This window comes from Nerophis lumbriciformis, linkage group LG23 (genome assembly GCF_033978685.3).
Source record: "Nerophis lumbriciformis linkage group LG23, RoL_Nlum_v2.1, whole genome shotgun sequence".
Lineage (NCBI taxonomy): Eukaryota > Metazoa > Chordata > Actinopteri > Syngnathiformes > Syngnathidae > Nerophis > Nerophis lumbriciformis.
This window is the reverse complement of record NC_084570.2, coordinates 25,798,310-25,811,902: the sequence shown is the minus strand read 5'-3', so window position 1 is coordinate 25,811,902 and position 13,593 is coordinate 25,798,310. Positions and strand designations below refer to the sequence as shown.

At 42.6% G+C, this 13,593-nt stretch overlaps 1 protein-coding gene across 3 annotated transcripts in view; it reads right to left on the bottom strand.

The window, feature by feature from the left end:
- LOC133622315 (copine-8-like) overlaps nt 1-13,593 on the bottom strand; it is a 417,761-nt gene that overhangs the window by 32,320 nt on the left and 371,848 nt on the right. For all 3 annotated transcript variants that reach the window (XM_061984911.1, XM_061984910.2, XM_061984912.1), the window contains one exon: nt 7,494-7,540. In XM_061984911.1, the coding sequence (XP_061840895.1) occupies nt 7,494-7,540 (47 nt within the window). The remainder of the gene's footprint in view (nt 1-7,493; nt 7,541-13,593) is intronic.

Here is a 13,593-nt window from a genome sequence, read left to right as displayed (position 1 = left end):
CGCTGAAGCTGCCACAAATGATTGGAGGATGACTGAGTTTTTTTTACCAGTCTCAAACTGCACTGCTCTCTAAAATCCAAACAATGGTATTGATCAACTGGCCTCTCAACAAAATTGACCAGATTTCGAGTTCGGGGGAACCTGCCTGTCCCGACGGAACGGTTGTTGCTGGACACACGACGGACTCTTGGAAGAAGCTGAGTGCCACGTGCCTGGCGACCCTTTCAGTCAAAGACATTGAAGATATCTACCTATTCGGAATCATGACAACAGCATTTGCTGTTTGGAGGAAGTGTTGCCCTGGAGTATCTACAAATTGGAAGATTTGGCAGCCATTCAAAGTACGCCGAAGCTGCCACAAATGATTGGAGGATGCTTGAGGTTTTTTTATCGGTCTCGTTCACAGGGTATGTCTGTTCTAGGACATGTAGCAGTTGTTTTACTTTTTAAGTGCAATCAATTCCAGTTTGAACAACAGAAATTATATTTTTGCTAAAACATTCTAAGACATTTACATACCGTACTCCCACATCCATTCCACTGAAACGATTTGCATCCAAATCCTAGAATCCTGTTTGTCATAGCCGTTGAAGATGGTCAGCTCTTATGATCCGTCCTCAGAAAATTACTTAATCTAGTTTTCTCCAACACGTGTGATACATTCAGGACAGCCGTTAACGGCAATGAAAGCAACGCGTTTGTTTGAGGAGATTAGTAATTGAACATTTGGACGGCTTGTCAATACCTGCAACCTTTTCCAATATATCCCCCCCTGCAATGGCACGAACATCCGTCATGCACAGTTGAGCATTATTTGGAAAATAGAAATAGATCCGGGTCAAACAAACAAAACAAGATATTTGGATTGGAACTGACCTGCAATTTGAACGAGTCAGTCATTGACTGTATATGAAAGTCATTATTACCAAGCGTCTAAATAACTTCACTTTACCAGTTTCAATACTTATTTGATACTGAGTTAACATGTAATGTGTATATTTTTCTTGTACAGTTGTAAACTAGCATACATTTGTATTTGGTCACAGAATCTTTTAGGGGATTATTCCATTAGGAGAAATATGCCCTTACATAGCTTCAGGTCCAGATGTCAAACAAAGATCATCCAGAGAGTGGTTGCCCCCAGGACAAATGGAAGCTTAAAGGATAGCAGCGGTTGGATTTTAGGAGAAAGTGTAAACAAATTAACGACATCTGGTAAGAGCCCCCAATGGTAGGAGTAGAGATCAGGGATGGGAGGTCACCTGACTCAAATTTAGCAAAGTGACAACGCTCGGGTGTTGTCTGCATTTGTACAAACAAGCTGGGTTTTGTCCAAACTGGCCGGTCCCAGGTCTGGAACAACAAAGAGTAAGTGTCTTAGTGTGAAAGGTATTTAAGGACAGTTGTCCGAGAAGACATCAGGAGAGTAACATCAGGCCCATACTCTTCTCCTGGAGGCTGCGGTTCTAGTCTGAGGCTCGCTGAATCAAATAAAGCTTTTTGTTCAACCATTTCTCATCTGGGTCATATTTGGCCATTCACACCACCAAGTCGTCCTCAAGACCAGCAATATACAACAATACCGCCATCAAAATCTGAATAAAAATTAAAACTGAATACATGTACTTTTAATTTAACTTCAAAACGGTTTCAAAGTGTTAAGTATTATTCTCACTGCGCTTCAATTCTTTGCACATTATTTCAATTGCAGGAGCAGCTGCCAAGAGGTAACTATACAGTGAAAAAACACCAGCAGTAGCATATTGCCTCCGAGTTTATTAAAACAAACAATATGGTGCTTATAAGTATGGTCATAAATAACTATTAACTTATCTATTTTAAATTAAAAAAAAGAACAGCAACGGTGTGGAGCCTTCAAGTACATAAAACAAACAATATTGTCCCTTTGATACTTTGTGATGGTATAGGCCAGAGTTGTACGGTATACCGCGATACTAATGAATCATATTCGGTACTATACCGCCTCAAAAAAGTACCTGAAACGACTTGGTATCAGATTGATACCTAAATTTGTCGTGTCATCCAAAACTAATGTAAAGCATCCAAACAACAGAAGAATAAGTGATTATTACATTTTAACAGAAGAACATGTTAAAAGAGAAAGTTATATCAACAGTACATGTTATTTGATTAGTTGATTAATAATACATTTTCTACCACTTGTCCTTAATAGTTTTGACAAAATAATAGAATGATAAATGACACAATATGTTACTGCATATGTCAGCAGACTACATTAGGAGCCTTTGTTTGCTTACTTACTACTAAAAGACAAGTTGTCGAGTATGTTCACTATTTTATTTAAGGACAAACTTGCAAAAAAAAACATATGTTTAATGTACCATAAGATTTTTTGTTAAAATAAAGCCAATAATGCAATTTTTTGTGGTCCCCTTTATTTAGAAAAGTATCGAAAAGTACCGAAAAGTATCGAAATACATTTTGGTACCGGTACCAAAATATTGGTATCGGGACAACACTAGTATAGGCTGATAAAAACCTATATTTAAAGAGACATTTTTGTGGTTTTATTCGACATTTGATCATTGTATTATCATGTTATGCCTTTTTGATAATTTTTTTAAAATTTTCAACAGGTCCATACACAAAAACTATGTTCTACAAATGGCCCGCAGACTACACTTTGAACACCACTGGTTTACGTATTTCACCACCACGGCAAAGTGTTGGCAAATGAGTCTCTAGGCGGTGTCTTCCTAGAACTAATGGAGGTGATAAAGGTTGTGTTGCAAATAAAGTTGTGCAGTTTTCTGTACGCGGTAGTAACACTCCCTGGGCTCGTGGAGGCGGATCTCTGCTCTCATTACTGCTTGTTTTTGATTAACGTATAAATGCATGATACAACACACTCTTCTCTTTCCTTTTTCCTCATCTTTTTTCACTTCTAATGCATTCATCTCTGATTGCCACCACTGATCCATTCTGCTACATGTTTTAGTCTCTGGCAAAGCAGGCGCCACGTTGTGACGCCAAGTTACAATGCGTACCACCGCAGTTCTATTAGAATTTATTTCATGTGCATGGACGAAACGGATGCGCCAAATCCGCATTTCTGGCAGGCGTGCTCCTCCGAGGAAAAAGTATTTACAGTCTTCGGTACTAACGATACAGGTATCGATGTCTTTGGTAACTTGGTAAAGCTGTATCGATACTTTTGACTGCCCTACTTCGAGGACAATTACAACGTGGTTGCGTTGAACAGGTCATATTATGATTTTTTTCTACAGTTAAAATGCTTCCTTGTGGTCTACATAACATGTCATGGTGGTTCTTTGGTCGAAATGTTGCATGGCTTATGTTTTACAGACCATCTTTAAGCCTTTAGAATGCACTGTTTTGCGAGCAGTCTTATCTACGTGCCTCCACTTTGACTGAGTCTTTACCCCGTTGTAGTTTTTAGCGCTTCCATAGCGAGTCTACTGACGGATATAAGTTAGATATATATGCTACTCTGTATTAGAAATGGCAAGATGCACGAGCCAGTCTGCCCCAGAACAAGAGGATAGAGGAAAAAAAAAGAGCTTATTGACTATAACGTCTCACCACAATGGTGGACTTGACCATATAAGGAGATAGCCACTGAGGAAAACGCCACAAATTGGGCAAACGCCAAACAGCTTTTTTGGAGGTAGTAGGAAATAAGGCAAGTTTACTGTATAATTACCGTAAATTCTGGGCTATAAGTTGCTACATGGACTATGGATTTTTCTTTGCTGACGGCAATAATGCAAATAGTTAAAAAAAACAACCAAAAAACAAGCAAATACACTGAAAAGGTGTGTTATTGTTTGTGCTATGGCGCCATCTTTTGGACGAGTTCGCTCACTGCAGGTGCTGCATTGTCCTTCCATTTAGTGCTTTCAACCGGACATACATGTGCCATTCCGTCTTCTCGCCGTCCATAGCGGTTCTACTCGTATGGATTCTTCATGCAAGCAACGTTTGTAAGTTTTACAATATAACTCAAATAATTCTTACTTACTAAACGGTCCCATGTGTGACATCTGTAGGAGTGTTTTCATTCATATTTGTACGTGCAATCGTAATGTAATCAAGCGAGGGTCGTTAGCATTAGCTAACATGCTAACACCTTTACAAGTGTCCGTGTTAGTATTATTAACTTACAATGCCATTCTTTTTGTATCGTTTCAGTTTCCCAAATTCCTCAGTAAATTCACCAAAACCTCACAGTGGAGTTATTAAATCTGTTTAGCTGATTGGAGAGGCAGAATCTGAAGTACTTTATTGATCCCCGAGGGGATATTGAGATTTTCAGCACAATCTCATTCATGATCAGACAAACATTATAGGGAGACAGAAATAAGATCGATGACGATTCTGCCAGCTTCCGGCGCCCCTTACAAAAAAAAGGTAAAAAACAGGTGGGGGGGAATATTCAGTCAAAGGCTGGACTCTTGTCTTAATGAAATTAAACAATGGATGTCCGCTAACTTCTTGCAACTCAACACCAAGAAAACGGAAATGCTGATTATCGGTTCTGCTAGACACCGACATTTATTTAATAATACCACCTTGTCTGTTTGATCATGGCGGAGCCAGAAGTCGAGTTTGCTAACATGGAGATATTTTCACTACTTTTCTTTTGTCGAGCACAAAGAAAATAACATTTTAGTTAAATGTAAATTGTGCTTTGGATCAAAGATCCCATCTACTGCCCAAAACAGCAATTCAAATATGCTGAAACAAGCTACATAAGCAACATGCTTCGACGAAGCTAGTAAAGAGAGATAGAGACTCCAATGACACTTCACCTCCACCACCACCACTAAAGGATTAACTCTGCCTCTGCTCATCATTCAGCACTGAAGATACACACACTCTGTCAATCAATGTTCCCTCTAATTTTTCATGTGTGTGAGCAAACGCAAAAACTCCCTGAGCATTCAGTGGAGCCCATGTGAGCAACATCAGACGTGCACACTGTGGCTACACCAGCAGCACACCTGTCCCAAACCTGACTAAATAACAAGTTAAATCTCCATCCATCCATCCATTTTCTACCGCTTGTCCCTTTTGGGGTCGCTGGAGCCTATTTCAGCTGCATTCGGGCGGAAGGCTGGGTACACCCTGGACAAGTCCCCACCCATCGCAAGGCCAACACAGATAGACAGACAACATTCTCTTATTATTATAATCAAATGACAGCAGTCATTTCCATTTCTAATATAAGTGTTTAGGCCCACTTACAATGACAATAACAAAAAATATTGTTTTTCATGAACTGTGTACTTGTATTGTTTGTCTGGGTGGAGGTCCTGCTTTGGAAATAGTTTGTACCCCTTTCAGACATTGCATTTAGTTCCCATTAAAACATTCACATGTTGCACAATAAGATGTAAGCAGGGGATCATGTGTACATTCCTGCAACTTCCTGTTTGTAAAAAATATATTTTTATTAGTATGTGTTTAATATACTAACAGCATTTAATGATTAATATTTATAAATTAAGATTCCTAATAAATGACACTAGAATAAGCACACATTTGATTGGTAAATCATAGAGTAACGACCTGGAATTACACTTTATGTGTGGTGTTGGAGTTGTCCGACTTTTTGTGTGGCTGTAAACGCATCACTGGCTAAGTGCCATATGTGCATGTGTTGGCGCAAGTGAGAAAGAGCGAGCGGCTGCTGTTGATATAACAGTGATGTGTTTATGGCCGACAATAAAGAGTTTTGCTCAGTAAAGTGGTGGATGGAATTCATGTCCTCAAAGCGTCTCGACACGTATTATTATATTTGAACAATGATGACAAAAATGGTTTTCTCTGTTGTGTCCGTGTCGTGTCGAAAATTGTTATGCGCTTACTTTTTTATTTGATTTTGTGCGTGGCATAGATTTGCCATGCGCAGAGGACGCTTGAGCAGTGCGCAATTGCACAGGCGCACTCCTTAGAGGGAACGTTGCTGTCAATTCTCTTATATACTCTTTCATTCTAGACTTCTAGAGTGTTTGATTATCAGATCACTCTAAATGTATAGACTGTAAAGTTCACAAACATAAAGAGGGATGCTAGTGGGCCAGGCCAATCTTTCCTTATCTCTAAACTAAAACTGGGGAAATGTGTAGAGTGTTCTGGGCTTCAGACATGATTTTGTGTCAGAATTTCTTGAGGAAAAAATGCCTGGTTAGGCTTTGTGTATGTAGTGTGTGCCTTTCTTGCTTTACAGCTATGCTGTTATTATGCTGTTTGTTACTTATGTATGTTATGTTGCAGCTATTTAAAATAGTTTTGTCAATTTGTTCTGGCCAGAAACAAATTGGCCTTTGTAACATATCTTTGTCTTTGTGTGTTGTATGTAGACCACATTGCTTAGCAGAGTTCAGTGATACAAATGTATGTCAAGTTGATCAACAGATTGTATTATTCTCCAGTGCAATAACAGTACTGAAATGAAGGCTAAAAGGGCATTAATGGGAGCTTTAAAAAAAAAAGAAGAAAAAAAGAAGTAACTAAATAGTTACTTTTCACAGTAACGCATTACTTTTTGGTGTAAGTAACTGAGTTAGTAACTGAGTTACTTTTGAAATGAAGTAACTAGTAACTGTAAATAGTTACTGGTTTTCAGTAATTAACCCAACACATAGAATAGCACATGTTACATAGAATCAACAAAATCAAAACAAAACTTTTCGGCACTTATGCAGATACCACATGCACAAAAACAGGTCAGAAAAATTGGTTTTGCCTAATAGGTCCCCTTTGACCAGCTCAGAGGCCTTGTGGTGAGAGGGTCCGCCCTGAGACTGGGAGGTTGTGAGGTCAAACCCTGGCCGAGTCATACCAAAGACTACAAAAAATGGGACCTATTGCCTCCCTGCTTGGCACTCAGCATCAAGGGTTGGAATTGAGGGTTAAATCACCAAATGATTCCCAAACGCGGCGCACGCTGCTGCTCACTGCTCCCCTCACCTCCCGGGGGGTGAACATGGGAATGGGTCAAATGCAGAGGACACATTTCCCCACAACCAGTGTGTGTGTGACAATTGTTGGGACTTTAACTTCAAAGTGAGTAACAGCTAAGAGTCAGTATCAACAGTTTGCGGCAGAGTAATAATTTTGTTCAGGTAAAGTAGTAAAATCTGTTTACAATGCCTTGGGGGTTTATTTTCTCTGCTCTGCCGTTTATTAGCTCCACATCAAGTGTATCGATGGAACATTTTAAAGGAAGAAGCGTCCAACAAAAAGCCATCACTTACGTTTGTACAATGTCCCAACCACCTGCACTTTCTCTGCTTGCTGGATTGATTTGGAAATTGGACATGTCACAGTCAAAGAGCACTTCTATCTATTTATGCTTTACACCACAACACACACACACACACACACACACACACACACACACACACACACACACACACACACACACACACACACACACACACACACACACACACACACACACACACACACACACACACACTCACCGTTAGATGCTGTGAAATCGATAGCCACTGTGAAATTGATCTGCGTCCTAGAAGGAGGGGTGGACAGCAAAACAGAACAATTTAAAGGCAGAAGAAGCAGGAATACTAAACACCCCTCATCAAACATTCATAAATGATTTATTTTGGGGCTGAAGGTCCGAAATGCCTTCAGTACCTACATTTATCATCGCCATTTGTCTGTGCAATGGCAACAATAATATTTTAGTCATCTCTTGTCTTAGTGAATGGGTTTATTTGCCTTAACTGCCTGTCCTTGTTTTTTCCAGAGACAAGATATTTTTATGGCCTATGCCAGGGGTCGGCAACCCAAAATGTTGAAAGAGCCATATTGGAGCAAAAATACAAAAAACAAATCTGTCTGCAGCCGCAAAAAATTGAACGCCTTAAATAAGTCTTATAATGAAGACAACACATGATGTAAGTGTCTATATTAGCCTACTATCAAAATGACTTTAAAAGTCTTGTATAAGTGTTATAATGAAGGCAACACATGATGTAAGTGTCTATATTAGCCTACCATCAAAATGACTTTAAACGTCTTATATAAGTGTTATGACGAAGACAACACATGATGTTAGTGTCTATATTAGCTATATTAGCCTATTATCAAAATGACTATGTGTCGCAGTCTGACGCTAATCTTCATTGACAGAAATGTTGAAATGTAATATTTATTCTACACATTTTTACAATATTAGAAAACATTTGTAAAACAGAGGCTTCTCAGAGGCTGAGATAACACCTGGAAATTACTGGAAATGGCAGGCTGTCTTCTTCTAACGGATTTATTACAATCTTTGCTAGCTGGGTAACGCTTGCTGTGTTCTGGAACAACATGACTCACAAACAACTATCAGAAATGCAGCCAATATTACATACAGATAATGTGTCATGAACCATGCAAATATCAATTAAAATTAAACATAAGTAAAAGAAATTAAATGAGATCAAATATACCGACACACGAGGCATAATGATGCAATATGTAAATACAGCTAGCCTAAATAGCATGTTAACATTGATTAGCTCGTAGTCATGCACTGACCAAATATGCCTGATTATCACTCCACACAAGTCGATAACATCAACAAAGCTCACCTTTGTGCATTCATGCACAGTATATAACGTTTGGTGGACAAAATGAGACAAAGAAGCAGTGGCATAAAACATGTCTTTCTGTGGCAGCGTCGGAGAAAGTTGTGCATGTTAACACACTACGGTAAGTTCAGGGACCGCCAAAATTAGTAGGACAAAACGGCGCTCGCCAAATACTCTCATCAGTGAAGTATGTTTAATATAAACAGTGGAATGTCTAACAATTAGGAAGGTGTGTGTCATGTTTGTCCTCCTACAGAAACCATATCAAAACAAAAATATATATAGTTTCCCTTGTCTTTTTCCGTTTGACTGACTGATCCAAGATGGCGGCGCGCACGGTGGCATCGGCTCACGGCTTTCCCCTTCAGTGCTATTCTTTATTGTTTTTCTACTTCTTACTATTTCTACTTCGGTTCTGTGTACACTCAGTACACCCGCCAGACGCTTTTGGATATCGGCGTCCAATGCCAGATATCGGTCTCCGGTGACTTTTACTACACGTACAACATCCCAGAAGACATAGCAAGATCGCCGGGCTCTCCGTGGATTGTTATCGGGTCTGGGAGGCGGCGCAGTCGGAGAAGGGAGAGGAAGCAGAAACGGTGCTGTAGGGATGGTGTTATGCTACGGCTAAAGAAACAACCACACACGCCACCTCTACCGAGCCTGTTTCTCTGCAATGCCAGATCCCTGATGCATAAAACGGATGACTTGGAATTACAACTCGCTGGAAATCGCTATGTTCGTGACTGCTGTATTTTGGCCATCACTGAAACCTGGCTTCACCCGAGGATCCCCGATGCTAGCCTGCATTACTCCGCTGGGACAGGACTGTGGACTCCGGTAAGAGCAGAGGAAGGGGGTCTCTGTGTTAATGTGCATGATAACTGGTGTAAGAACGGGACAATCATAGACCAACACTGATCCCCAGACCTCGAGTACATGTCTGTAAGATGCCAGCCTTTTTTTCTACCGAGAGAGCTAACTGTAGTGATCGTCACGGCTGTTTACATCTCACCCAACGCCAACGTAAACACAGCGCTCTCTCCCCTGCTGAACACCGTAAACGAACAGCAGCGGGTCCACCCGGATGGTGTTCACATTATTGCAAGGGACTTTAATAAGACCAACTTAAAGACTGTACTGCCAAAGTTTTACCAACATGTAAAGTGTTCTACTAGGGGAGAGAACACTCTAGAACATGTTTACACCAATATCAGGCACGCATACAGAGCCACAACCTTCCCCCATCTCAGCCAGTCAGACCATCTTTCCCTCCTGCTCTCTCCAGCGTACTCCACCCTCAGACGCAGAGTCAGACCCACCATAAAGGCAGTTACAACCTGGCCAGAAAATGCTCTGTCAGACCTATAGGACTGTTTCAGCCGAACAGACTGGGACTTATTTGAACACCGGGATCTGGAGACTTACACAGGAACGGTACTGTATCGTATCTGTATCTGACTATCAAGTTCTGCATTGGGAATGTGACTGTCGATAAAATCATCCAGGTTTTCCCTAACCAGAAACCCTGGATGACCAGCCAGGTTCGCTCACTCCTCAGGGCCCGCGACGCTGCTTTCAGGTCAGGTGACAGAGCTCTGAAAAGGGCTGCTCGAGCTGGCCTGAAGAAAGGAATCAAAAAAGCTAAGGCGGACCACAGGATGAGTATAAAGTCCCACCTGTCCAGCAACAACTCATGAGAAGTGTGGCGGGGCATACACCACATCACCAACTTCAGAGGCTGTGATAAATCAACAGCAGACCTGAGTGCGGCGCTAGCATAGGAGCTAAATAGCTTCTTTGCTCGCTTCGAGACACCACAGCAGCACTCATCTGTTCCAGCCCTTCCCCCATCCCCACCAGGCTCCCCCACCACCCCACTGACTGTACAGTAGCATGATGTCAGAGGGGTGCTCCTGGCAGTGAACCCCAAGAAAGCTGCTGGCCCAGACGGAGTTCCTGGCAGGGTGCTCAGAGCGTGCGCCCATCAGCTCACCTCCACCTTTACCAGGATCTTCAATCTCTCCCTGGCCCAGGCAGTCATCCCGTCCTGTCTGAAATCAGATACAATAATCCCGGTGCCGAAGAAGTCTCCCGTCACCACACTGAATGATTATCACCCGGTGGCCCTCACCAGGTGGTAATCATCATGAAGTGCTTTGAGAGGCTGGTTCTACAGCATCTCCCCCAAGATTTCGACCCCTACCAGTTTGCATATCGGGCGAACAGATCCACTGAAGATGTCATCACTGGGGCTCTCCACTTTGCGCTACACCACCTGGAGCAACAGCAGAGCTACGTCCGGATGCTCTTTGTGGATTACACTTTTGCCTTTAATACAATAATACCGGACATCCTCATTACAAAATTGGACACTCTCGCCCCCCCCCCCCCCCCCCCCCCTCACCAATGCCTGGATTAAGGACATTCTCTCCAACTGGCCCCAGCCTATGAGACTTGGCCCCCACATCTCCTCCACCCACACGTTAAATACCGGCGCCCCACACGGCTGTGTACTGAGCCCTCTTCTGTACTGCCTCTACACCTACGACTGCAGTCCGACCAACAACAACCTCATAGTGAAGTTTGCGGAAGACACTACGGCGGTCGGACCCATCTCAAAGGGGGTCGAGGCAGCCTACAGAGAGGAGGTTCGCAAGTTGGCAGACTAGTGCTCAGAGAAAAACCTTGCTCTGAACACCAAGAAAACTAAGGAGATCGTCGTCGACTTCAGGAAACACAGCACTGACCTAGCCCCCCTCTACATCGAGGGTGAGTGTGTGGATAGGGTCCACACCTTCCGGTTTCTTGGCGTCCTTATCTCTGACACCATCTCCTGGTCAGATAACACTACTGCTATCACTAAGAAGGCTCAGTAGCGGCTGCACTTCCTGAGAGTCCTCAAGAAGTACAACCTGGATTCCAACCTGCTGCTGAACTTCTATAGCTCATCCATTGAGAGCCTGCTGACATACTGCATCACAGCATGGTACGGCAGCTGCACTGCTGCAGACAGGGAGAGGCTCCAGAGAGTGGTAAAGGCAGCACAGCGGATCATCGGCTGCCCTCTCCCCTCCCTGATAGACTTTTACACCTCCCGCTGCCTTAGCAGAGCTACGAACATTATCAAGGACAGCTCCCACCCCGACTTTGAAACTATTTGACCTGCTGCCCTCAGGAAGGCGCTACAGGATCATCAGGTCTAAGACAAACAGACTCAAGAACAGTTTTTTTCCCCTAAAGCCATAACCACGGTGAACTCTCATAGACACTGATTTTATAGTTTAGCACCTCTCTGTGTGCAATTTTTACTTTCCACCTCACAATCTGAATGCTTCTGTATATATGTATACAACACATTGAACCGTCCAGTTCTCAGGACTGGACTGTGTACCTTACCTCCTTTTGCACTATTTTTCTTTTCTTCCTATGTTTTGCATATTTTGTAGACTGTCGCACTGATACTGGAGTTGCTTTTAATCTCATTGTACCTGTGTATAGTGACAATAAAAGGCATTCTATTTTCACACATTCTTGAAAAAGCTCCAGGGAGCCGCTAGGGTGGCGCTAAAGAGCCACGGGTTGGCGACCTACCGGGCCTATGCTATCATTTTTAAAGCCCCACCACTGTGTATCGGACAAAAACTGCTGTGATGTTGGTTGATAACTAAATTACATTTTCGATCTCCAAATCGGTTTCTTTAATGATTGACGTTAACGGCCTTGCCCAATGTTTAAACAAAACATTCCTGTTTTTGCTAGTATCACAAGTTAGATAAAATGTGTTTTGCTCATCAAACCAAAGCGGTCCCCGGGTTGCTGGAGAGGATGGACAATACTCCACCAGCGTGCTTATCTAATTCGGAGACGTTTGGCCAACAAGTAATTACAGCGAGGGAGCACTTAAATCCAAATCATAACCTAACTCTCCCTCGCCGATGAAGCTCTGCCTTCTTCTCATTTATTTAACACGCAGTGACGGGGTCTCCGGGGCCGCTGGAATGACAGCCTCTCATTACGCATGAGAGCCACGCAGAGGAATGATAACCAAATGAATGACTTAAAGACTCACATTAACCTTTCAAATTTGGGCGGAGACGTAAAACAACGGTCGACCTCGCCGACCTCAGCATTAATTACACTTGATTGTATTATTCATGAGGACGCTTCATTGTGTGGCAATGTCTGCACGGCCTGGTCGGTCTCCAAACATTACACCTGTGCTGCAGGAACTGCACTGATGTGATCCTTTGTACTCGTATTCTAAACCTCCACTCAGCGGATGTGTGCGTGTGTGTGTGTGTGTGTGTGTATGTGCGAACTGTTGGTTTTAAAGGGCACGCTTTGAAAAGAAGCTGTGACGTCTTTAGGAGTCTTGTCACTTTGGTGTAAAATGAAGACTTTTGACACTTGTTCACGCTGCACTCCGAGGAGGGGCCGCAAACACAGACACGGTATTTTTCACTCGACAAACACACAGGGCCTGATTTATCGAAGGTTTGCGTGTACTAAACCACGTGCTAACTCGATAGTCCAAACTTTCTGACGGGGAGGGCCGCTTTGGCCGGAAGCCGACTGCATGCAAAGTAACTATATGTATATATATATTGTTGGAATAATTGTTTGTAAGTTATCACAAAAGAAACGTTGTATTACATTATGTTCCTGATAAGAAGATGAATGCTGTCTTTCGAGGCCTAACAAGAGGAAGAAGGCTCGTGAAACGCCACTGTGATTTCAACACGGACAGATGGCAGGATCTGCTCAACTTCCAGAGGAACTCTCTTTGAAGTGTTAAACGAACTCTCTTTGAAGTATTTCACAAACTCTCTTCCAACTATTTGGTAACCGAGGTCAACGTTATTTACGACCCGCTACCCTCTTGAAGTCGCTGTGGTCAGGAGACGGGAGGGGTTATCCATTGTCCTCCAACACCTGCCCCAGCTGGATCCAGGAAGAGCCCAGCCCGAGACATCCT